Source organism: Symphalangus syndactylus, chromosome 4 (assembly GCF_028878055.3).
Source record: "Symphalangus syndactylus isolate Jambi chromosome 4, NHGRI_mSymSyn1-v2.1_pri, whole genome shotgun sequence".
Classification (NCBI taxonomy): domain Eukaryota; kingdom Metazoa; phylum Chordata; class Mammalia; order Primates; family Hylobatidae; genus Symphalangus; species Symphalangus syndactylus.
Genome location: NC_072426.2, coordinates 122,584,620 through 122,612,049, shown reverse-complemented (window position 1 = coordinate 122,612,049; position 27,430 = coordinate 122,584,620). Strand labels below are relative to the sequence as shown.

The window sequence follows — 27,430 nt, the reverse complement described above, 5'->3', positions numbered from 1 at the left end:
TTTCCTCTCCATCCTCCACCTCTAGTAACCAATTTGATTCTCTATGTCTGTATATTTGACTCTTTTTTTCAGATTCCACATGTAAGTGAAATCATGCAATATTTTTTCTTTCTGTATCTGGCTTATTTCACTTAATGTCTTTCAAGTTCACTCGTGTTGTGGCAAATGGCAGGATTTCCTTCTTCTTAAGGCTGAATAATGTTCCATTGTATATATATGCTATAGTTCTTTAATGTATTTGTCCAGTGAAATATATTAAGGTTGTTTGCATATCTTGGCTACTGTGAATAATGCTGCAGTGAACGTGGACGTGTAGATAATCTTTACAAGACGGTGATTTCATTTCCTTTGGGTATATGCCCAGAAGAGGGATTGCTGGATCTTATGGTAGTTCTATTTTTAATTACTTTAGGAAACTCCATACTGTTTTCTAGAATGGTTACACCAATCTAAATTCCCACCAATAGTGTGTAAGTGTTTCCTTTTATCCACACGCTTGCTAACATTTGTTATCTCTAGACTTTTTGATAATAGCCACCCTAAGGGGTCCGAGGTGATATCTCATTGTGGTTTTGATTTGCATTCCCTGATGATTAATGATGTTGACTACATTTTCATATACCTGTTGTCCATTTTTATATCTTTTTTGGAAAAATGCCTATCAGGTCCTTTTTCAATGTGGCCCAATTTAATCTTGTCATTATAAGGCCTTGCTGTTTGTCAAATAACAATATGGAGATACATTAACCCAGAAACAATGCCTTGTTTCTTATAACACCTCAAGTCATTAATTTCCTTTTAGCCATGTTAATTGTTCTTATAATTTTAACTGGTTTTTGGCAGCTGGTTATGTTTTTGTTTAATAACAACTATAGGACCTAAACAGCAAAGATATACTACCCTATCTATAAATTATTTCTTTGTATAATGGTGGCCACAGTAAATTTATACCTTTTATTTATTAATTGCGAAGTCATTTTATACATAAAGATGGATCTATACAAGCAATCTATATGAATAGTGGTTTATGTTAATTTAAATATCATTATCAGAACTGATTACACTGTAATGTAAAAAAAGTCAATACTATTTGTCTTAAAAGCAAACATGTGTTGCATCTAATTTATTTCAAATACGATTTTCCCTCAGTATTGGTAGGAAATTGGTTCCAGAATCTCCCTCGAATATGAGAATCCACAGATGCTCAAGTCCTTTATAGAAAATGGGGTAGTATTTGCATATAACATATACCCATCTTCCCATATACTTTAAATCATCTCTAGTTTACACATGATACCTAATACAATAGCTACACACCTCTTCATTCATGTGGATTCAACATAGTACTTGTGTAGCAAATTCAAGTTTTACCTTTTAGAACTTTGTGAAATTTCTTTTTCTGAATAGTTTTTATCTGCAATTCCTTGAATCCATTACTAGGGAACCCACAGATACAGAGGGCTGACTATATTCTGTATATTAGTGGAACCCAGTTCCACCCATCCCTTCCCTCAATGCTTTGGTCTAACAGTAACTTTGAGTCTCTTGGCATGATATATAAGGTAACACACTACACCCGAAGGAATGAGCCCAAGTCCAGTCTTTTGCATGTTCTAACACAACCATAATTAGTTTCCTGTAACTCATAGAATTTCAAAAGCATGATACATTACTATCATATTAATTGAAAATGTATTAATGTAACTATATGTTTTGTATTATAGTAAATGGACATCCAGCACTCAAACGAGCTAACATCCAGGTTGTTGGAAAGTTGGTGGCCAGATCCATAAGAGAAAGGAAAATGAGACAACATTATAAGTCATGTAAAGTTGAATGATGTTTCCAACATATTATTACCTGTAATAGTTAAACTTCTCTACCCAAAGAGACAAGTTAACATTGCAGGTGGATCAATTCTGTATGAGTAGGAAGAAAGGATAAAAATCTTTGAATATACAAAGAACTTTGACAAGTTTATCTATAATTTCTAGTATTTTTGGACAAACATCATTCATTTGATCTCCTTCATAAAAAAATCTGTTTTATCATAATGAAGTGAACCTGCATAGTGTCAAGTACTCCTTTCATTAGACTATAATTTATGTTGTTCCATTACCAATAAATACCATAAAGAAACTTTACAATTCTTATTTCTAAAACTCATGAATCTGGTATACAATACTGTTGGATTCACCTTTTTTATTCTTTAAAAAGGTAACAGTGTGATGTTTCATTAAAATCATATATGTCAAACAATTTTTTTGTTTTCCATAATGTCCTTTATTACGTAAAGTTTTTGGAAATGATTGTTTTAAACTGTGTTAATTTTTGGTAGAGTCGTGGTATTATTTTTCCCTACTCATTGCTCACTCTAAAGTAAAAAGGTGAGAAGCAATATACAGTATTCCTGAGTTGATTTGTCTTAGTGCTGAAATAATTTTTTTTTTTTGAGATGCAGTCTGGCTCTGTCACCCAGGCTGGAGTGCAGTGGCACAATCTCAGCTCACTGCAGCCTCCGCCTCCAGGGTTCAAGCAATTCTCCTGCCTCAGTCTCCCAAGTAGTCAGGACTGCAGGTGCATGCCACTACACCCAGCTAATTTTTATATTTTTAGTAGAGACGGGGTCTCACCATGTTGGCCAGGCTGGTTTCGAACTCCTGACCTTAAATGATCCACCCTCCTCAGCCTCCCAAAGTGCTGAGATTACAGGCGTGAGCCACCTCACCCAGCCGCAATGCTGAAAGAATTTGAAGCAAAGTTTTCTTAAGAATCTTTAATTTAATTTTATCCATCCATCTATCCATCCCTCTATTTTGAATGGAATTAGAGAAACAAGTGAGGAACCGTAATTGAAGGAATAGAGTCTATACATAGCCTAAAGGCTAGATATGAAAAGAGCTGGGAACTACATGACAAGTGTCCCATTGTTTTCACAGCTTTTACTTTGCGTCCATTACTTCTGTAATAGTCTCTTTGATTTTAAAACAAACAAAAAACTCTCAGGTTATTTTTATGCAATTAAGTTTACTATAAGAATATCTATGGACGTTATTAAATCTTTAGAAAAGCCAATTACAAGAATCATGTTAAGTCAGGCCTCACCAAAACCAAACTCAAGGTGGACTAAAAATCATGATGAAGCGCTAACCAGAAAATTGTAACAAAAAAACCTTTGAGCAGGGCGAGGAAGTGATTACTAGCTAAAGCTAAAATGTGGAATTTGGCTTACCTGTGAAATTTAATTATGCATACTCTCCTTACTGATAATTGAATTTTATTTTAAAGATAAAAGTATTTTTTTGTTTACATACTGAAAAAATGAAAAATGCACAACTTTTTTAAAAAGGAAAAAATTACACAAGTTGAATATAAGCGTGATTACAAGTCATCAGCCTGCTCCTTTTTTAAAACATAATTAGGATAAAAATTTGGCTAGATTTCAACCACTGCTCTTCCAAAAACATTAGGAGCAAAATCATGGAGTTATAATGAAAGGCACTTACAAACTTAAATATAAGATTTCTTAATGAGTGTTGTGTAATCACTATTCCAAGTAGTAAATATATTTATAAGAGAAAATTAATAATATCACAATTACTTTATACAAATATAAAAGTTATTCTGATTATGACAGTTTGGGACAGGATCTGGAAGTTCACTTTTCATTTAATAAAATGTGATCGTTCTTGTTTCAGGTTTTCTACATTTGACTCCTTGATTTTTAGCAAGTTGAAGTAAGGCTACTGAATGTCTTTTAGTGGTGTGATCCTACATTAAGTTCAGTGACAATATTTCACTCTAGAGCTGTAGAAGACAGTGTAAGGTCATGGAAAAGAAGCCTTCACTTTTCAATAGTCAGTTTCTATATAAAAATTGGCACTTGGTGCTCATCAAAGAACAAGAAATATTGGATATGCTCTAAATGTCCATTGTGTTTTTGAGCCAACTACCTGATGGAAGTCATCACTTATATGTAAATGAACTGTCAATGGCTTGCCACAGTTGGCAATCACTGGACTGTGAAGGGTATGTCTTAATAAAAACTGAAGCTCTTCACAGACTTTGATTTACTGGAAATAAAATAGAAAAGTCCTCTGAGACTACAAAGGACACTTGTTTCAGATAAAACATCTAGACGGTAGCAATATATTTAGGGCTTTTATTATAGCAAAACTGCAAATTAGAATGGAGTGGTGGGAAAGTTCCTGTGACCCAGCTGAATTCTAAAACACTGCTTCTGACTAGAGTAATATGATCTTTAAAATAGCTAAGCCAAATTAAATAAAAGTGCATTAAGGAAAAAATACGGAAACAATACAAGGTCAAGATTCAGGTTTTTACATCTTTTAAATTGTTTATGACTTGTGTATTACATCTTCTTATATATCTATATTTTTTTAATCAATGCAACTACGCGGTGGCTCAAGCCTGTAATCCCAGCACTTTGGGAGGCCGAGGCGGGCGGATCACGAAGTCAGGAGATCGAGACCATCCTGGCTAACACGGTGAAACCCCGTCTCTACTAAAAATACAAAAAAATTAGCCGGGCGTGTTGGCGGGCGCCTGTAGTCCCAACTACTCGGGAGGCTGAGGCAGGAGAATGGCGTGAACCCGGGAGGCGGAGCTTGCAGTGAGCGGAGATCGCGCCACTGCACTCCACCCTGGAGGACAGAGCAGGACTCCGTCTCAAAAAAAAAAAAAAAAAAAAAAAAAGAATAGTTGAAAGCCCAACTTCTCTGGTCCTGTAACATGGACTTCTCACAATATTCAAATTTAAGAGGATTTTTCTTGCTTATTCATTCCTTTCCCGAACTTCCATCCCAAGCACAAACACAATTGAAATACGGAATTCTGTGTAAATATATTTGTAAAATGCTTTTGAGTTGGCAGTATACTTTTGCACCAACATGAAGCAGCTTGAATATGTAGATCACATTTTTATATTGACTACTTTCTCCCAAAGCACAGTATGTTCACAGATGTACACCAGTCAGAGTAGGTTAAAAGTGTTAAACAGCAATCCTAATAATCCCATTGCTCACTTTACACTGCAGTGTGAATAGGCAGGGACTCTGTTCCATTTTTTTGTTTTCAGACGGAGTTTCACTCTTATTGCCCAGGCTGGAGTTCAATGGTGTGATCTCGGCTCACCACAACCTCCACCTCCCATGTTCAAGGGATTCTCCTGCCTCAGCCTCCCGAGTAGCTGGGATTACAGGCAAGCACCACCGTGCCTGGTTAATTTTGTATTTTTAATAGAGATGGGGTTTTTCCATGTTGGTCAGGCTGGTCTCGAACTCCCGACCTCAGGTGATCCGCCTCCCTTGGCTTACCAAAGTGCTGGGATACAGGCATGAGCCACCACGCCTGGCCTCTGTTCCATTCTTCAGGGCCAGCACTGCAGCCTTTGCACTCAGGCAATAGACAAAAAAGAGAGATTGTGGAGAAAGCTGACTTTCTTAACCACTTCAATCTGAACTTGGAACTTGTCACTTCTGCTCACATTCCAGTGGGGAGAACTTTTCAGCTGGTTCCCTCTAAATTATAGAAGTCTAGGAAATGTGGTCTAGCTTTATATCAAAGAAGAGAATGTGCCAATTTCTGCCAGAGAAAATGAGTTTAATTCCTCATTATTTTAGGAAACAAGAAATATTTCAAATAGCTTCACTTAGATTGTCATAAATCTGGTTTAAAATTTTTATTATAAAAATATCCAAACAATCCAGCATTTCCTAGTTTCTTCTAGTTTCTCCCTAGTTTCTTCAAGATTTTGATAATAATTCCCCTGCACAATTCATCAGGAATCCTGAAAACAGCTAGCATCAATGTAAAGAAAACATATATATTTTTAAAAAAAGTATTGATAGATACTTTTCCTTCTGGAAGGAAGAACTCTGGGTTTTATTTTTGTTTTTTGTTACTCAAATACAAATTATATAAAGTAAATAATTTTCAGTAATATGCTGATAAGAATAATTTTTCTTATGAAAAAAACAACAACAACAACAACAACAACAATTTTCAGTTTAGGAAATAGGCTATCAGAAACCAATACTTCCAGAACAGTGGAGAGGGACACAAAATGATATCGTCTCCAGATTTTTCTATGTAAATAATCAAGAAAAGAAAGGCCAATAAAACTGTGATAAGATGACCGTCTTACACCTCAGAAGTAATTCTTAACTTTATTCCAATAGGTTGAACAATTAAAAATTCTCTCTCTCTCTTCCCTCTCTTTTATGACTTGGAAACAAGTGAGGGGAAGGAAAAAGAAACTTTAAAGAAACAAAATTCTAAATAGATTTGCTAAAAGTTTTGAACAAATGTGCTAGTTTAAATCTGCTGTCTTCAAGACTGCAAGATCTTTCTGGAATAAATCCTTAAACTTTCAAGATTTGGGATTGTTAAACAGATTTCATATTAGGTATTATTAAATTTGCATGTCTCCTGATTTTTTTTGAGAAGTCTGCATATTTTGCTAATTTTCCACATTGTAAAACATGTATTTTCAATATAATAATGATAATATTACACCAAACACTATTCAGCCTTCCTCACCCCCACAGAAAACTTTGCTTTAGAGCTAAGCTTGGTTATGTAGGGATAAAGGGCAAGCACAGAGCATTCATCCTACTGGTATACCGCCTGGAATGGGGCCAGGTTCTGAAGTCAGCAGCTGTGGGGTGGCTTTCTGATTCAGTTTCCTGATTTTGGCAAGTGAGTTATGGGATAATACAAGGAGTAATTCATGGAACACCTCTTGCAATCTGTTTCTTCTGCAATCGCAACAATTTTGAGTTGTCCATGTGTCTTAATAAATATCTTTCTGATTAATACAGCTAGTGTTACCGTCTTCTCTGAGAATCCTGACTCATGAGTTATCTATCTTTCTTTCCTTCCTTCCGTCCTTCTTTCCTTCCTTCCTTCCTTCCTTCCTTCCTTCCTTCCTTCCTTCTTTCCTCCCTCCCTCCCTCCTCCTTTCCTTCCTTTCCTCACTTCATCTTTTCCTCCCTTATTATTAAATAATGCTAGTCAATAAAGGCTCTACTAATAAAAATATATTTAAAAGTTAAGGTGCAGTTTTCAAAATGAAGACTTTTGAGGTACTCCATAACCATATGCCAGATATCAGATATCCTGATATGTCACATTGTTCCAAGCAATCCTAGTTCCACTTTTCCTCTGCGTATTACTACAGCTTCATCTTACTGGAAAGAATATTTGATATCCTAAATAGTATTCCTATAAGTGATTCTCTATATACAAACAGGCAGAGGTATCAGAAATGTAACTTTATATTTGATAGCAGGATGATTATTTATTTATTTATTTACTTTTGAGATGGAGTCTCACTCTGTCACCCAGGCTGAAGTGCAGTGGTGCGATCTTGGCTCACTGCAAGCTCCGCCTCCCGGGTTCATGCCATTCTCCAGCAGGATGATAATTTTATAAAACTCCAGAGGCTTGACAGTTGCTTATAATTCACAAAAATGAAAAGATGCAATAGGAAGATATTTATCAATGTAATCTCTCTGAATTTTGACAACATGTATATTAAAGACTAAAATATTTGTAAATTTGGTAGTAAATTTAGTATAATTTCAATGATAATGTAGTTATTCTGGAAGAAACATCTCTCATGTAATTATATGACTAACAGAAGAAGTATCGGGACTTTGTAATGAGTGAAATATGATTATAACGAAAACTGATGTTGTCTTATTCATGTGTAGGTTCTATAGATTTTCACTGTAAACCAAGAAACATGGCTAATCTGTAAAAGAGCCTGAAAACATACATCTTTAAAACATCACCAGCTTTGCAATCTCAAATAGGTGATTTTCTTGATAAAAGTGTTTTTTTAAAATAAAATTCTCCTGTACTAAAAGAAAAATACCAGTAACAAAAAAAACTGTGAGGATAAAAATGTGAGTAACTATCTTATAGAATGGAGTAGCTGGAGTAGGTATTACTTATCTAGTCTAAGGCCCTCATTTTACAAAAGTAAAAGCTGAGATGAAGAGGGTAAGTAAAGTCATTCAGCATTTTAGTGCCTGAGCTGGAGTTGGCATTGACTTCTGATTCCCAGTTCAATCTTCTTTATCCTACTTTATATACCTTCCCAGAAGACAAAGTGAGTGTGTATTAATTTACTAGAAGGAAGAAGGATCTACAATGCAAGCCCAAACTGGGCAACAACACAAGAAACTACACACAACCCATATGATGAATGCCTCTTTCTGACTTCTTCAATAATCTCCCTTCCTATACACAGAAAAATCTCTCTGGTGTTCTTGCTTGCATCTCCCTTTCCCTTGTGCTTTAGAATAGGTTAGATAATTTGATCAATTAAGTTGGTTCAAGGTGCTAATGAATCCTCATGGCTTCATGTATCACCTTGTTTGCATTTTAACAAGGCCTGTCAACTCATCATGTATGACTAATGATGAGAGCTTTAGACATCTCAAATCTTGTGCAACCCATTTCAGGGGCATCCTGGTAATCTTCATGTCATATGGATTGACTACTAATTTTATAGAATTATAAAAGCCTCCCTATCTATAAATTTTATTTTGTGTGTTTGTTATAACTTTTTTTAAGTGAGCTTCCCTCCTAGTATGCATCTTGTAACTATATGATTACATCAATACATTATATTATTTCAGGTTTTATGTAGGGAAAATACTTGTTTAATTTTGGATCCCAGGCTAGCTAGCACAGAATCTCTGCATTAAACAGCCACAAAGACTTACATTTTTTTAAAAACCTCATGCTTCTTTTAGAAGATAATTTACCAATTATTCTCAACTCTTTTTTCAAAATATTTCTGGATTTGTCCTTTTTTTTTTTCATTCCAGCATTCATTCTGCTAGTCCAGGTCCTTCTAAGTCTAGACTACTTGATATATCTCAGAATTTTCTCAGATATAAATATCCCCATTCTTCAATTCATCTAGCGTTATATGGCCCTCCTACTCAAATCTGTTCTATAATCTCTCAATTATAACTGTCTAGACCCTTAGCTAAAGTTCAAATCTTCATGCTTATATCCTATGCTGCTTACAATGTATCTCCACCTTATTGACCAAACTGCTGACCACCCCAAAAAAGCCATATTCCTGACTTAGTTCGTAGCATCAACCCTTCCCTCCCATTTGTTTTCTCCTTGTCTGCTGAAACTTTAGCTGATCTTTCTAGGCAACCAGTCCTAGAGCCACCTTCAAAACTTTCCCAGAAAACTCAGTCATCTTCAGTGCTTTCATTTCCCTTCTGCCAGCGTGAATTTATCTGCACCATTTATTTTTGTTATTAAAGCTATGTTGCACTTCTTACTTGCACTGGTCTCACTTAGCTTCAGAAGCATTACTTTTTGTTTGTTTGTTTTTTGTTTGTTTTTTGCTCATGCATGTTTATCTCTTTAATTCCTCTTTGAGTCTAACATACAGATGACTAGGTCCCATAGGACACAGGAAAAAAAGCAACATGTTGCAGACAAGTGTCAAAATTTTTAACTCACCATAAAAGAAAAGAACAATTCCTGAGAACGATTATCCACATGCCTAACACTACTGCAAGTTTTCTAGAAATTCTTATTGAATTAAGATCATTTAAACTAGACTAGTTTACAAAGCAGAGTAGGCTAGCAAGGGTATTATCAAGAAGCAAAAGGCTTTAGTTTTTTTTATCCTACAGCAATTTCTAGAAAATATATAGATAGTAACAGGTCATAAAAAGACTAATCAAAAATGTGTCATCTAAATTGAGATCATTGTGAGTGTAAAAGGAGTACCAAAAGGAACTAAAATTATGTATTTATTTTTCAACAAACTAGTTTTATTATATTGGTGAACCTATACAATAGTCACACCCAAAAACATTACAAAAATATAATTTTTTAAAATAACATACATCTATAGGCCTTAATGTAATATAGAAAGATATTTTCATTGAATATTTATACATTAACAATTATATAAACAGAATAATTATTTTTGGTATTATAAGGGAAAAAAGGGGATATGTTTTCCCCACTCATCATAAGGTTTATGGCATACACCCCTATAACAAAAGAAAGATTAACAGGAGGAAAGCATAACACAGTCATGTAATTGAAGTTTTATGTGACATGGAAGCCTTCAGAAATGAAGATCCAAAGACCCAGGGAAAACTGCATTTTTATTGTTAGTCTGAGGAAAGAAGTGGATAGTCGTGAGGAAGCATGATTAGACAAAGGGGGCTATGATCTAATCATGATAATAACCTGGGGAGAACTCAGCAAGGCCTGTTTGTTCAGATCCTCCTTGGCCTTGCTTTGTAGCACTCCCCCCCACCGGTACAGGGCAGCAACCCTCTGGAATGATAACCTTTTGACTGACTTTCAGGAGAGGTAGGTCAGAGAATTCCTTTATGGCCAGGCTTCACACAGAAAGGCAAGGGAAGGTCAGAGTGAACTTCTTGCTTCTGTGACTTCTGTCAATATGCTGTATTTTGAGATATCACATTCTGAGCCTTGACAGTATGAATTCCCATTTTTAAATCGCATAATTTCATGAATTACTTACCTGTAGCCCTTTAATACAATGTCATTGGTATGTTTCCCAGATATGGTCTCATTTTCTTTTTTTCATAAAATTATGTACAGTATTATTCTAAGTTGCATTTGATGGCTAACAATTTTAAAATTGTGACACCTTTAATTAAATCTTTTCTTTAGATTATATTATTTTTAGCCAAGAAGCCAAAAAAAAAAAACTTTTTATATGTGCAGTAAGTTCAGAGCAAATTCTGCTAAGTGAAGATATTCTTAACTGTAAATATTTTGTATGTTGATATATATATATATTTCACCCCAAATGTTTTCAGAGATATTCACTTTTGGTGTGCTGTTAAGGTATATTCTTCAACAAATATTTTTGCATGAAAAAAGTATATCAAATATATATATATATATATATATATATATATATATATATATAATTTGTGAATGTTTTACCAACTTCAGGTCCTGCAAAATCATTGGCACTGTCAGTTTCATTGCATCCAGAACATAATTTGTCCAATTAAATATTAGAACTCCAATAACATAGTGCTTCTACCAGTCAACATACTTCAATGTGAAATTACAGAATTTCAGAATTACATCTTACATGCCGTTAAAACTACTATTGTTTCATTTGCTCACTTTTATTGCTTTTATAGGGATAAATATCAGTGTCTTTCTGTTTCCAAGAATTGTGATTTAATAAAATATTTAAAAGATGGAATCTTTTAGCAATGATGTTTATTGTATATTTTTATTAAAAGTTTCCTATTGATTCTGAAGAAAATGAACCCCAAATCTAAAGGACTCATGAAAGGTTCAATATCATTGTAGGACTCTTCAGCTGAATTATACAATAGTTCTTTAAAGGAAAAATATTTCTGAAGTATTTTTCAGATTGATGATGGGCAAGAAAGAGAGAAAATGCTTACTGCCATGCTGAAGTATTGCTGCATTTTCAGTCTCATCTTCATGCCCTCAACTTTGTAGCAGTTATTCTAACTCTGTTTACAAATATGTGTATGTGGGTTTGAAATTTAACAACTCCAGCTTCTGTTTCAAGTTATAGAACATTACAGCTTGTTTGTATGCAATTAGGAATTATGTATGCACTACAACCAATTCTAGGAATATTTCTGCCCTAAAGATTTCTTGATTTTATAAAGACATTGTTTTTATCAAAACACCATTCTTCACAAAATTTATACTATTACCACTGCAAAAACAAAAATTTGATTTTCTATGTTAAACTTTTAAACTAAATTTACAAGTGTTCATTAACGTGTCAAATATGTCAACTTTAAGAGAATAAAAGTCCTAAAAACTTTTCTTTAATTCCATGAAATATATGAAAAAATTAGTATTATTAGAAGTATCTTAATTTATTATTGTTCTCTAAATAGGATCTGATTATGTTAATGTAATCTGATTTGTGTAGTGTCTTTCTGCCAAAAAAAGTTAACACATAACAGCTATTGCTTAACCTGGAGAACATGTTAAAAACAAACTTGAGGTTTTGCTGGCGAGATGGCCAAATAGGAACAGCTCCAGTCTGCAGCTCCCAGTGAGATCAATGCAGAAGGTGGGTGACTTCCGCATTTCCAACTGAGATACATGGTTCATCTCACTGGGACTGGATGGACAGTGGGTGCAGCCCACAGAGGGTGAGCCAAAGCAGGGTGGGCATCACCTCACCTGGGAAACCCAAGGGGTCAGGGGATTTCCCTCCCCTAGCCAAGGGAAGCCGTGAGGGCCTGTGCCGTGAGGAACAGTGGACTCTGGCCCAGATACTGCGCTTTTCCCACCCTCTTCGCAACCCACAGACCAGAAGAGTCCCTCCAGTACATATGCCACCAGGGCACTGGGTTTCAAGCACAAAACTGGGCGGCCATTTGGGCAGGCGATTAGCTAGCTGCAGGAGTTTTTTTCATACCCCACTGCCACCTGGAATGCCAGTGAAAGAGAACCGTTCACTCCGCTGGAAAGGGGGCTGAAGCCAGGGAGCCAAGTGGTCTGGCTCCGCAGGTCCCACCCCCATGGAGCTCAGCGAGCTAACATCCACTGGCTTGAAATTCTTACTGCCAGCACAGCAGTCTGAGGTTGACCTGGGACACTCGAGGTTGGCGAAGGGAGGGGTGTCCACCGTTGCTGAGGCTTGAGTAGGTGGTTTTACCCTCACAGTGTAAACAAAGCCACCAGGAAGTTCGAACTGGGTGGAGCCCACCACAGCTCAGCAAGGCTGCTGCTGCCAGACTACCTCTCTAGATTCCTCCTCTCTGGGCAGGGCATCTCTGAGAGAAAGGCAGGAGCGCCAGTCAGGAACTTAGAGATAAAACCTCCATCTCCCTGGGACAGAGCACCTGGGGGAAGGGGCGGCTGTGGGTGCAGCTTCAACAGACTTAAACATCCCTGCCAGACAGCTCTGAAGAGAGCAGCAGATCTCCCAGCACAGTGTTCGAGCTCTTATATGGGTCAGACTGCCTCCTCAAGTGGGTCCCTGACCCCAGTGTATTCTGACTGGGAGACACCTCCCAGTAGGGGCTGAAAGACACCTCATACAGGAGACCTGTGGCTGGCATCTGGTGGGTGCCCGTCTGGGACAAATCTTCCAGAGGAAGGAAAAGGCAGCAATCTTTGCTGGTCTTCAGCCTCCACTGATGATACCCAGGCAAACAGGGTCTGGAGTGGACCTGCAGCAAACTCCAGCAGACCTGCAGCAGAAGGGCCTGACTGTTAGAAGGAAAACTAACAAACAGAAAGGAATAGTATCAACATCAACAAAAAGGACGTCCACTCAGAGACCCCATCCAAAGGTCACTGACTTCAAAGACCAAAGGTAGATAAATCCACGAAGATGGGGAGAAATCAGCATAAAAAGCTAAAAATTCCAAAAATCAGAACACCTTTTCTCCTACAAAGGATCACAACTCCTCACTAGCAAGGGAACGAAACTGGACAGAGAATGAGTTTGGTGAATGGACAGAAATAGGCTTCAGAAGGTGGGTAATAAAAAACTCCTCCAAGCTAAAGGATCATGTTCTAACCCAATGCAAGGAAGCTAAGAACCTTGAAAAAAGGTTAGACAAATTGCTAACTGGAATAACCAGTTTAGAGAAGAGCATAAATGACCTGATGGAGCTGAAAAACACAGCACAAGAACTTTGTGGAGCATGTACAAGTATCAATAGCCAAATCGATCAAGTGGAAGAAAGGATATCAGAGACTGAAGATCAACTTAATGAAATAAAGCAAGAAGGCAAGATTAGAGAAAAAAGAATGAAATGAACAAACCTACAAGAAATATGGAACTATGTGAAAAGACCAAATCTACATTTGATTGGTGTACCTGAAAGTGATGGGAAGAATGGAGCCAAGTTGGAAAATACTCCTCAGGATGTTATCCAGGAGAACTTCCCCAACCTAGCAAGACAGGCCAACATTCAGATTCAGCAAATACAGAGAACACCACAAAGCTACTCCTTGAGAAGAGCAACCCCAAGACACAAAATCGTCAGATTCACCAAGGTTGAAATGAAGGCAAAAATGTTAAGGGCAGCCAGAGAGAAAGGTCGGGTTACCCACAAAGGGGAAGCCCATCTGACTAACAGTGGATCTCTCAGGAGAAACCGTACAAGCCAGAAGAGAGTGGGGACCAATATTCAACATTGTTAAATAAAACAATTTTCAACCCAGAATCTCATATCCAGCCAAACTAAACTTCATAAGCAAAGGAGAAATAAAATCCTTTACAGACAAGCAAATGCTGAGAGATTTTGTCACCACCAGGCCTGCCTTACAGGAGCTCCTGAAGGAAGCACTAAACATGGAAAGGAACAACCGGGACCAGTCACTGCAAAAACATACCAAATTGTAAAGACCGTGTACACTGTAAAGAAACTGCAACTAAGGGAAAAATAACCAGTTAGCATCAAAATGACAGGATCAAATTCACACATAACAATATTAACCTTAAATGTAAAGGGCTAAATGCCCCAATTAAAAGACACAGACTGGAAAATTGGATAATGAGTCAAGACCCATCAGTGGTGCTATATTCAGGAGACCCATCTCATGTGCAAAGACACACATAGGCTCAAAATAAACAGATGGAGGAAGATTTACCAAGCAAATGGAAAGAAAAACAAAAAATCAGGGGTTGCAATCCTAGTCTCTGATAAAACACACTTTAAACCAACAAAGATCAAAAGAGACAAAGAAGGGCATTACATAATGGTAAAGGGATCAATTCAACAAGAAGAGCTAACTATCCTAAATATATATGCACCCAGATTCATAAAGCAAGTTGTTAGAGACCTACAAAGAGACTTAGGCTCTTACACAATGATATTGGGAGATTTTGACACCCCACTGTCAATAATAGATCAATGAGACAGAAAATTAACAAGTGTATTCAGGACTTGAACTCAGCTCTGGACCAAGTGGACCTAATAGACATCTACAGAATTTGCCACCCCAAATCAACAGAATATACATTCTTTTCAGCACCACATTGCACTTATTCTAAAATTGACCACATAATTGGAAGTAAAACACTCCTCAGCAAATGCACAAGCATGGAGATATAAACAAACAGTCTCAGACCACAGTGCAATCAAAGTAGAACTGAGGATTAAGAAACTCACTCAAAACTGCACAACTACATGGAAACTTATCAACCTGCTCCTGAATAACTACTGGATAAATTACAAAATTAAGACAGAAATAAATAAGTTTTTGAAATGAATGAGAACAAAAACACAACATAAGAATCTCTGGGACATAGCTAAAGCAGTGTTTAGAGGGACATTTATAGCACTAAATACCTATTAGAGAAAGCAGGAAAGATCTAAAATCAACACTTTAACATCACAATTAAAAGAACTATGGAAGCAAGGCAAACAATTTCAAAGGCTAGCAGAAGACAAGAAATAACTAAGATCAGTGCAGAACTGAAGGAGGTAGAGACACCAAAAACCCTTCAAGAAATCAATGAATCCAAGAGCTGGTTTTTTGAAAAGATTAACAAAACAGATGGACCACTAGCCAGACTAATAAAGAAGAAAAGAGAAGAATCAAATAGATGCAATGAAAAATGATATATGGGATATCACCACTGCTCTCACAGAAATACCAACTACCATCAGAGAATACTATAAACAACTCTACACAAATAAACTAGAAAATCTAGAAGAAATGGATAAATTCCTGGACACATACACCCTCCCAAGACTAAACCAAGAAGAAGTCAAATTCCCTAATAGATCAGTAACAAGTTCTGAAATTTAGGCAGCAATTAATAGCCTACCAACCAAAAAAAGTCCAGGACCAGATGGATTCACAGCCGAATTCTACCAGAGTTACAAAAGGGAGCTGGTACCATTCCTTCTGAAACTATTCCAAACAATAGAAAAAGAAGGAATCTTCCCTAACTCATTTTATGAGGCCAGCGTCAATCTGATGCCAAAACCTGGCAGAGACACAACAAAAAACAGAAAATCTCAAGCCAATATCCCTGATGAACATCAATGCGAAAATCCTCAATAAAACACTGGCAAACCGAATCCAGCAGCACATCAAAAAGCTTATCCACCATGATCAAGTTGGCTTTATCCCGGGGATGCAAGGCTGGTTCAACATATGCAAATCAATAAATGTAATCCGTCACCTAAACAGAACATATGACAAAACCCACATGATTATCTCATAGATGCAGAAAAGGCCTTCAAAGAAATTCAATACCCCTTCATGCCAAAAACTGTCAATAAACTAGGTATTGATGGAACGTATCTCAAAATAATAATAGTTATTTATGACAAACCCACAGCCAATATCATACTGAATGTGCAAAAGCTGGAAACATTCCCTTTGAAAACTGGCACAAGGATGCCCTCTCTCACCACTCCTATTCAATGTAGTATTGGAAGTTCTGGCCTGGGCAATCAGGCAAGAGAAAGAAATAAAGGATATTCAAATAGGACAACAGGAAGTTAAATTTTCTCTGTTTGCAGATGACTTGATTGTATATTTAGAAAACCCCATTATCTCAGCCCAAAATCTTCTTAAGCTGATAAGCAACTTCAGTAAAGTCTCAGGATAGAAAATCAATGTGCAAACATCACAAGCATTTTTATACCCCAATAACAGACAAACAGAACCAAATCATGAGTGAACTCCCATTCACAATTGCTACAAAGAGGATAACATACCTAGAAATACAATTTTCAAGGGATATGAAGGACCTCTTCAAGGAGAACTACAAACCACTGCCCAAAGAAATAAGAGAGGACACAAACAAATGGAAAAACATTCCATACTCATGGACAAGAAGAATCAATATTATGAAAATGCCCATACTGCCAAAAATAATGTATAGATTCAATGCTATCCCCATCAAGCTATCATTGACTTACTTCACAGAACTGGAAAAAACTACTTTAAATTTCATATGGAACCAAAAAAGAGCCCACATAGCCAAGACAATCCTAAGCAAAAAGAACAAAGCTGGAGGCATCATGCTACCTGACTTCAAACTATACTACAAGTCTACAGTAACCAAAACAGCATGGTACTCTTACCAAAACAGATATATAGACCAATGGAACAGAACAGAGGCTTCAGAAATAACACCACACATCTACAACCCTGATTTTTGAAAAAACTGACAAAAAAATTCAATGGGGAAAGGATTCCCTATTTAATAAATGGTGTTGAGAAAACTGGCTAGCCATATGCAGAAAACTGAAACTGGATCCTTTCCTTACACCTTATGCAGAAATTAACTCAAGATGGATTAAAGACTTAAATGTAAGACCTAAAACCATAGAAACCTTAGTAGAAAACCTAGACAATACCATTCAGGACATAGACATGGGCAAAGACTTCATGACTAAAACACCAAAAGCAATCGCAACAAAAGCCAAAATTGACAAATGGGATGTAATTAAACTAAAGAGCTTCTGCGCAGCAGAAGATACCATCATCAGAGTGAACAGGTAACCTACAGAATGGGAGAAAATTTTTGCAATCTATCCATCTGACAAAGGGCTAATATCCAGAATCTACAAAGAACTTAAACAGATTTACAAGAAAAAAACAACCCCATCAAATGTGGGCAAACAATATGCACAGACAATTCTCAAAAGAAGACATTTATGTGGCCAACAAACATATGGGGAAAAAAATCTCATCATCACTGGTCATTAGACAAACACAAATCAAAACCACAATGAGATACCATCTCACACCATTTAGAATGGTGATCATTAAAAAGTCAGGAAACAACAGATGCTAAAGAGGATGTGGAGAAATAGGAGTGCTTTTACACTGTTGGTGGGAGTGTACATTAGTTCAACCATTATGGAAGACAGTGTGGCAATTCCTCAAAGATGTAGGACTAGAAATACCATTTGACCCAACAATCCCATTACTGGGTATATACCCAAAGATTATAAATCATTCTACTATAAAGACATGCACATGTATGTTTATTGCAGCACTGTTCACAATAGCAAAGACTTGGAGCCAACCCAAATACCCATCAATGATAGACTGGATAAAGAAAATGTGACACATATACACCATATACACCATGGAATACTATGCAGCCATAAAAAGGGATGAGTTCATGTCTTTGCAGGCACATGGGTGAAGCTGGAAACCATCATTCTCAGCAAACTAACATAGGAACAGAAAACCAAACACCACATATTCTCAATCATAAGTGGGAGTTGCAGAATGAGAACACATGGACACAGGGAGGGGAACATTACACACCAGGGCCTGTCGGGGGCTGGGAGGCTAGGGGAGGAATAGCATTAGGAGAAATACCTAATGGAGATGACGAGTTGATGGGTGCAGCAAACCACCATGTCACATGTATATCTATGTAACAAGCCTGCACCTTCTGCACATGTACCCCAGAACTTAAAGTATAATAATAAAAATGATAATAATAAAAAAACTTGAAAATAAGCAAAAACCCATTTAGTAATTGATCTAAATGAAAGTTGAGCTTCTCAGAATTATACTTAGATATCTTCTAAATTTTCACATTTTAAGTCATCTTTGGGTTCAATCTCCTTAAAATAACTACTAGAAAATGTTATTATTAATCTTTTGTGAAACAAATTCAGCCCTTAATTTTTAATTGAATGTAGATTTTTTTTTAGTTCATGTCTGCTAACGTGTTGGTTGAAAAATTAAAATGTTACCAAATAAGATATGAGTTTACAATTCTGAAACTATTAAGTACTTTACATGTATACTAGACTTGAACAAAGAAATCTATTGCAGATAATGACAGCTAAGTTTCTCACTTTCTGAGATGTTACAAATAAGCAAATGAGAGCTAGAATGAACTCTACTAATATTATTGGATTTTCAACTCAAAGAGGAAAAAAAAATCCATGAATCCATAAAAGTACAAATAAATGATTGAATACATAAATGGGGAAAGGGGAAAAAAGTGTTACCAACATAGGTGTCAATTTTAAAGCCAATGTGCAATCACATTCAGATCATTCCCTACACTTTATGGCTGCCTGCTGAGCCTCCATTTCCCACACAAATTTCAAATACACCTAACCTGTAATTTCCCTTGTTTCCTACTGACTCCAGCAACTTGAGCTCTGGGAGCTCTGTGGATCTTCCAAACTATGGCAGGGCTACAGCACAACTGTGTGGTACACCATGTGACTGGCAAGAACAGCAGCATGAAATACATTCCTCCTTGTAGCTGGTGACCCAAAGTTTGCTTTCTCTGGCTGCATTTGTTACCACACACTGCTTTATCATTGAATGCTCTGCGGGTTGTCCTTGAATAGAAGGTGTAAGTTGCATTACTCATGAAAAGACTTGGGAAAAGACAGATTGTTGATGACTGATTTTGTGAATTAACCCCATGTTGAATGAAAACTAATTCACTGCACATACATACTGCACACTACTAGATGAAACTGGTAGAAGTTAGAAGTACACAGTAGAGGGTTACCAAACCAATTCTGGTTTATTTTAAATTTAATTTAATAGTTTGATAAAAAATCTGGGAAAAATACTAGCCAGAAAAGCCCAGGGAAAATACTAACTAGATTGGAAGGTGGGACAATGGGTAGAAGCCAAAACTGTTTTAAGCAGACTAGAATGTGTTGTCACCTTAGTTATAGATTAGAGACTGAGTTTGTTCCATAGATGAATTGTTTATCTTTATGAAAATGTTAATGCCTTTAGCCAGGAGCATTTACTTTCAAATTTGCCATATCTTCTTACACCACAAAATGATTTCATTAATTTATTTGAGTGGATTGAACATCTTTATAATATTTCCACTCATAATAATGGTGAATTTCATCAATTATTTAGGTGTGATGAAGAAAAGCACACTTAACAGATGTCAGCTAGGGACTGGTTGGTGACAGCTAGATGGCAGTGAATATAATGTTACAGAGCCCCATCAGCTGAGGTCATTGAGACTGTGATGGAGTGAGGCAAAAATAATGCCGTTACCTAATGACATAGATCAACACATGCAAATCACAAAAGTAACCAAACATCCCCTTTCCCAGCTAACGTGTGTGTGTGTTACTTCTTTGCAAGTTGCAGAATTAGCCTCTGTTCCTCATACCTTAGACAAAAATTGTTAAGATCACCAGTGACCCCCCTACTCCCACCTGTGCTTTCTGACATCATCCAGAGAAAATTGTCACTTCTTTATGCCCTCCCGCAAGTCATTTAACGCAAGCTGGATTTTCAATTTAAAAAAACCCTCATATACATTTTTTTCTTACTGAGATGCCCCCATTCTTTCCCATGGCATGCAGTTTTCCTTGCTGAGTCAAATAATCTTTAAAATTGACAACAGGTCAGTTTGCTAGTTTGACAACAGGTCTGTTATCCTAATGGTCTTTGACTTTTGGACAATGATACGGGCCTTCTGTGTCCTTAAATAATGCCTTGAACTTTGGGATTGTTATGGGTCGGATTATGTCCCCCAACAGGTATGCATAAGTCCTAACCCTTAGTACCTCAGAATATGACATTATTTGGAACCAGGGTCATTACAGATGTAATTAGTTAAGATGAGGTTGCGCTGGAGTAGGCTGGGCCCCTAATCCAATATGACAGGGGTCCATATAAGAGGAAGGCCACGTGAAGACATGGAGACAAAGTGAGAAAGAACGCCCTGGGAAGGTGGAGGGAGAAGTTGGCATAATGCATCTATAAGCAAGGAACACCTATGAGAAACTGAAAGAGGCAAGGAAGGATCCACCCCTAGAGGATTTGGAGGGATTATAGCCCTGCCTCCATCTTGATTTCTGACTTCTAGTCTCCAGATCTTTGAGACAATACATTTCTGTTGTTTTAAGCCACGCAGTTAATGCTATTTTATTAAGGTAGTCCCAGCAAATGAAAACAAGGCTTACTTACATATTTTTACACAGTTTTTTCCTAGGTATATTGTAATTTTTGTTGCTATTACAATTAGTATAATTTTCTATTATAAATTTTAATTGATTATTGGTTTATTTTAATATATTTAATATATTAAAATTGTATATTTTAATATACAATTAAAACGTATATTCCTTTTGATTTTTATATATTAATTTTATATCTAGTCATTTTGTTCAATTTTATTATGATTCTAATTGTTTAGAGATTATCATATAGCTTCTTTATTGATAAACATGCTCTAAATAATTAACTTTTTTTTTTAGCAATTTTTATGTATTTATTATTTTTCTGGTAGCCTTGCCTTGGCTAAGAACTAGTGCAATGATGGATAATGATGAGTCATGGGTAATGATGGGCAACATTTTTTTATTCATGACTAATGGAAATGTTTAAGTTTTACTGTTTATAAATTCCTTTTCTCGGCCGGGTGCGGTGGCTCACGCTTGTCATCCCAGCACTTTGGGAGGCTGAGGCGGGCGGATCACGAGGTCAGGAGATCGAGACCATGGTGAAACCCCGTCTCTACTAAAAAAAAAATACAAAAAACTTAGCCGGGCGTGGTGGCGGGCGCCTGTAGTCTCAGCTACTCGGAGAGGCTGAGGCAGGAGAATGGCATGAACCTGGGAGGCGGAGCTCGCAGTGAGCCGAGATTGCGCCACTGCACTCCAGCCTGGGCAACAGAGCGAGACTCCGTCTCAAAAAAAAAAAAAAAAAAAAAAAAAATTCCTTTTCTCAGAAAAGTGTTCATTTGTCAACGTGTAAATTGCATTGCAGTATCTTCTGAGGCTGAATTATTCTCGAATTCTTGTGATGAGTCCTCCTTGGTTACAATGTATTTATTAACACTGATGGAGTTGATTTACAAAAGTTATATTTAGGATTTTTGCACCTGTGCTGCTACATGAGATTGTCTATAATTTGGGATTTTCTTGAATTCCCTGTCAGGTCTTATTTTCAAAGTAATATTAGTTTCCCAAAATTAATTTGTTAACCCACTCCCTAAATCTATTATGTAAAACTGTTTATATAAGATAGGATTTGATGGTTAAGAAAATGATCCTGTAAAATTGCCTGAGCTTACAAATTTTTTTTTGAGGGAGGAATTTTAAACTGATAGTTCCATTTTAAAAAAATATGTATTGCATTATTTAGTTCTTTTCTTCTTAAGTTACTTTGGTAATTGACATTGACAGGTTTTCAATTTATTGGCAAAAAGTTGTCCTCAGAACCTGCCATTGATTTGTAAAATCTCTGCTGTATTTATGGCCATGTTCTCCTTCTCCTCTTGATGTTCATGTTTCTTTGTGCTATTTCTTGATAGTACCTACCCTATAGGGTTGCTGTGAAAATTAAACCCATTAATGTAATATAAAGCATTCACCTCAGTGCCTTGATAAAAATTATTTATTTTATTAGTCTTTTAAAGAAACATTCTGTTGCTCTTTATGTATTTTTTTATTTCATTATTGTCTGCTCTTGTTTTTTTCTATTCCTTAATTTACTTTCTTAAAAATCTATTTCTCTTTCAATAGCTTCTGTAGCCAATTTGTTTTAATATATGTTGTTATTAATACAAATACATTTTATCTAAAATTTCTTTCTAACCAATGCTTTATCAGCATCCCATTAGATTTGATATATAACAGTTTTATGTTGTTTATTATAAATTTGGATTGATAGGGCAGGCAGGGCATGGAGGGTAGTCAAGAAATATGGTCTTAGTTTACATAGCACAAAAAAGGGCCAACAGAAATGGCTTCCCGCCTAAAGGGATGTGTGTGTTTGTGTGTGTCGGTGTGGGTGTGGGTGTGTGTGCACTTGCACACGCACACATGCACACAGGATTGAAAAAGAGTGCTAGCATATGTGCATGAGAGTGTGGATACGAGTGTGTGTGGAAACAACCGGAAAATAAGACGATTTACTCAGGAATCATTAATGGCTGTTTTGTTAGCAAACAAAGACTGAGAGAGTACTGTTTCAGTAAGACGGAAATTAAGGACAAGTGGGGTAGCAGCAAAATGGTTCAAGAAAAATGCACTCCAGTCTGGGCGATAGAGTGATAGTGTGATAGAGTGAGACTTCGTCTCAAAAAAAAAAAAAAGATCAAGAAAAATGGCATACATGTTGAGAAATCTAGGTATAGGCTTGATGGTCCTGTTCCAGTCCCTGATACCCCTTAGGAGTCAACTCAGTGACCACTGCATATTTCTGAGCCTGAAGCCAAACAGGCATGTAGCCTTAGCCCTTGATTTTTCTGAGTTTCTGTTCAATTTCAGGTGCATGGAGACTTTTATCTCTTTATTTAAAAAATATAGGCCTTATTAAATAGATATATGTATATTTATATATATATATTCATATATAGATGAACTCTCAGAGGTATTTAGACTCCAGTACACAATATATGCTTAACACATGCTTAAGATTCATTTCTAGAGTAGAACATGGAGGAATGTTCTGGATTGGATACATTTCCTTTTTAAAATGTTTGCACATGAAAAGAGTTAATTTTAATGTGATTATTACACATTGCATGCCTGTATCAAAACATCTCATGTATATGAATATATACACCTATGTGTACCCACAAATACAAATTTTAACTTTTTTTTTGTAGCTGTGAGGGCCTTGTTGGGCTGAGCCTGGTTAAGGGAAGCAGGGCTTCAAGCCCCCTCCTTTCACTTGGGCATTATTGAGTTGACAGCTAGGAGCATTACCAAGTGATAGAAATTGTTATTTTCTTTTCTTGTGCAACCTGTGAGGTTGAATTCAAGTGAATAAAATCCACCAATTCCACTTCTGAATATATATCCCAAGGAAATAAATGACTGTCTCTAAGAGAACTGCAATCCCATGTTCACTGCGGCATTATTCACAATAGCCACGATATGGAAACAACCTATATGTCCATCAACAGATGACAGATAAAATAAATTGAATAGATAAATATTATTAATCCATATAAAAGAATATCTTATTTACTACAACATGGATGTAGTAAGTAGGATATCTACCATTACCTAGCATAATCTAGAGGACGTTATGCTAAGTGAAAGAAGCCAAACAGCATTTGTATTTGTACTTTTCTTTACAAATACTTCATGATCTCATTAATATATGGAATATAAAAAAGTCAAGCTCATAGAAACAGAGGGCACAAGAGTAGTTATCAGGGGTCAGAGGTGGGGAAAAATGGGAAATGTTGGTCAAAGGGTACAAACTTAGAGTTATAAGACTAATGAGTTCTGAGACCTAATGTACAGTGTGGTCACTATAGTAACAATAATGCATTATATGTGAAATTTGCTAAGAGAGTAGATCTTAAGCACTCTCACCACAAAAACAGGTAACCATGTGAGGTGTAGATATGTTAATTACCTTGATTGTGATAATCATTTAACAATGTATACATATATCAAAACATTATGTTGTACACCTTGAAATACAAATATTATTTGTTAATTATATCTCAGTAAAGCTGAAAAAAAGTAGTGGCAATACCAAATGCTGGTGAGGATTTGGAGAAACTGGATCATTCAAACATTGTTGGTGAGAATGCAAAATGGTACAGCCACTATGGGAAATCAAAATGAAACATGCAATTACCATATGAGTCAGAAATTCCACTCTGGGGCATTTATTCCAGAGAAATAAAGGCGTATGTTCAAATAAAAACCTGTTCAGGAATATTTATAGTAGCTTTATTAATAGTAGCCTCAAAATATAAGCAACAAAAAGTGAATGGCTTCACTAACTGAGATACCATGGAATACTACTCAGAAGTAAAAAGGAACTGACTATTGATATACACAACAACTTTGTAGATCACACACTGTGTATTATTCATAATTTATGTAGCATTGCTGAAATGAAGATGTGATAGATATGAGGAACACTTAGTGGTTCCCAGGGGTTAAGGAGAGGATGAAGGTGAGAAGGATGTGGGGGTGACCATGATAGGGCAACGTGAGAGAGCCTTGTAGTGATAGAAATGTTCTGCATTTTGGTTACATCAATGTCAGTATCCTACTTGTGATATTATACAATAGTTTTGCAAGATGTTACAATTGTGGAAACCTGGATAAAGGGTATATGGGATTTCATGATACTATTTCTTAAAACTATAATTGAATCTATAATTATCTCAAAATTAAAAAGTTTAATTACAAGTAAAGCTAAAAAATCTGCATCAGAGCATATCACGTAGTTCTCTTCCCAAAGAGGGCTACAGCCTGGGAAACTCAAAGTGGAATGTTGAAAAGGTAACATAGTAGCAATACCCATTGAGTGCTTGCTGTGCATCAAGGCCTCGCAGGTCGGTGGTCTTAATGCTCAAAATTACCCTATGAATATATTATTGTCCTCACAATATGGATGGAGAAACTAATGGCAGCTCAGACAGTGCAGTTACACCAGGCCTGAACCAGAGGAGAAATTTAGTAGTGCCTAAACCTGAGCTAAAGCTCTTTTTCCACCAAATAACCTTCCCATATGGCAAATGTGATTTCCCACACATTAAAGGATAGTAGTGAAAAAAGGCTTTAAAAATCCACTAGGCAGAAATACTCTTTTCTCCTTCACTGTAGCTCATCCTCCCACATTCTAGTCATTGACTCCTTTATCCAACACCTTTTACCCGTTCCTCATGTTAATGAGAATACACACATCAGCCTGCAGGGAACAGTATTTGTTCCCTGGCAAATTTAGAGGTTCGTGAAAACCAAACAAGAAGAAAATCCAGAGGGAATGGTGAGACCAAAAGGCTCAATTTCCTTTAATCACACTTCTGACTCTTTTTTGGTCCTTTAGCAGATGGACTTGGGTTTATTTAGGGGATTGTTGAAATCCCTAAAAGATGGGTGCCGTTGGGGTAGAGTTATCCACAGGGACAAAGCTTAGAGCAAAACAAATGTCTTACTTCCTAGGAACTGAAAATGTCAACAGGATAAGCTTAAAAATCAATCTGCTCATTCGCAGAAAGGATCAGAAAAAGTGTAAAGTGATCACAGATGCTCAATTTTCAGAGCAGACATGGTGTGGATTGAAAGAAGAAAAAGTACTCTTGCTAACCACCCAGATTCACTTTTCTCTAGACTGAGGAAGCAGTGTTTGTGAGAAGGCAAGGCTAATACGTATTTCTCAAGGAAAAACTGAAAAATTTACTTGTTTGGCATAAAGGTCGAAAGAATACAACAATACTAATAAAAGCAATTGAAAATATATGTCAGGAGTGCTTCCCATATCAGGAAGTAGCTGTTTATATAACATCTCATTTAATCCTTGCAATACTCTATGTGAGGTACATATTATTACTCCTATTTTGTGGACATATAATTAATGTTCAGGAAAGCTAGTAAATGAGAGTCTGAACTTCAAATCCTATGTGGACTTTTTGTGTTATTATGATTGTCATTCATCAGGGTTTTTCAACGTCAGTACAAATGACATTTTTGGCCATATAATTCTTCGTGGAGAAGGATTATTTTATGCATTGTAGGATATCTAGTATCATCTTTGTTTTTTATTACGACATTTATGGTACTATGAAGAGATGGTAGTGATTCCACACTTGTGACAACCAAAAACACCTTTGAACATTGCCAAATAACTCCTAGAGAGTAAAATTACCCCCAATTTAGAGCCATTTCCTGTATCAAACTATTACAAAAAAGAAGAATTGTTGGTAAAAATTAAACCTGCCCAGAATTTTAGGCAGATTTGAGGTTTATAGATATTACAGGTTTTGTTTGGCACAGAAAAAGAAGGACATATCAGTCATACTCAATAAGCATCCAGGCACTTGCTAAAGCCACTCACAAGAAAGCAACTTTGCACCAAGAACATCTACTGGGCTGTTTGGAGAGGTTATAGTCACACATAAAAAAGCCATGGCTCTATCCTCATCATGTAGGAGGAAATAACGTGATCTAGCAGCAAAATAATAGAATTTGAAGTTTGATGAACCTGGGTTTGAACATATGTAGATCTTTTATTTATAGTCCTATCTGAGTGATCTTGGCAATAATTACTTACACCTGCCAAGCTTCTATTTCTTCATCTATAAATATGAAAACTTTACTCTTTCATGTTTCAAGTTTTTAGAGGCTTACATACAAACAAGAGTGTATGTGATATACACTATAGAAATTGGCACAAGTGCAAGCACTTGTTCCATCTATATTAATATAAACTGACTTATGACCAAGAATATTTATAAACTTGCTTCTGTGTGTTATAACCCCAAATATTAAGACTGATAGTCTCATTAGATGTTATGTAACAAAACTTAACAAAATTCTGAATCTGAACTGCTGTGTGTACAAGCAATTGGCCACATTCTTCTAAGTGACAAATGGTTCTGTAAGCAGAATTCACAAGAGACAATTTTGACTTTGAGAACAGGGGGCAATAATGGGGTGTCACCGAGAACTTGGGA

General features: G+C 36.4%; 1 protein-coding gene across 5 annotated transcripts in view; it reads left to right on the top strand.

Moving 5' to 3' along the window:
- IQCM (IQ motif containing M) overlaps window positions 1–27,430 on the top strand; it is a 646,606-nt gene that overhangs the window by 481,992 nt on the left and 137,184 nt on the right. For 2 of the 5 annotated variants that reach the window (XM_063638261.1, XM_055276084.2), the window contains one exon: window positions 1,725–1,928. The exons of the other annotated variants lie outside the window; for them this stretch is intronic. In XM_063638261.1, the coding sequence (XP_063494331.1) occupies window positions 1,725–1,840 (116 nt within the window). In that variant the 3' untranslated portion in view covers window positions 1,841–1,928. Of the gene's footprint in view, window positions 1–1,724; window positions 1,929–27,430 lie in introns of those variants that run through there. 5 annotated transcript variants of the gene reach the window in all.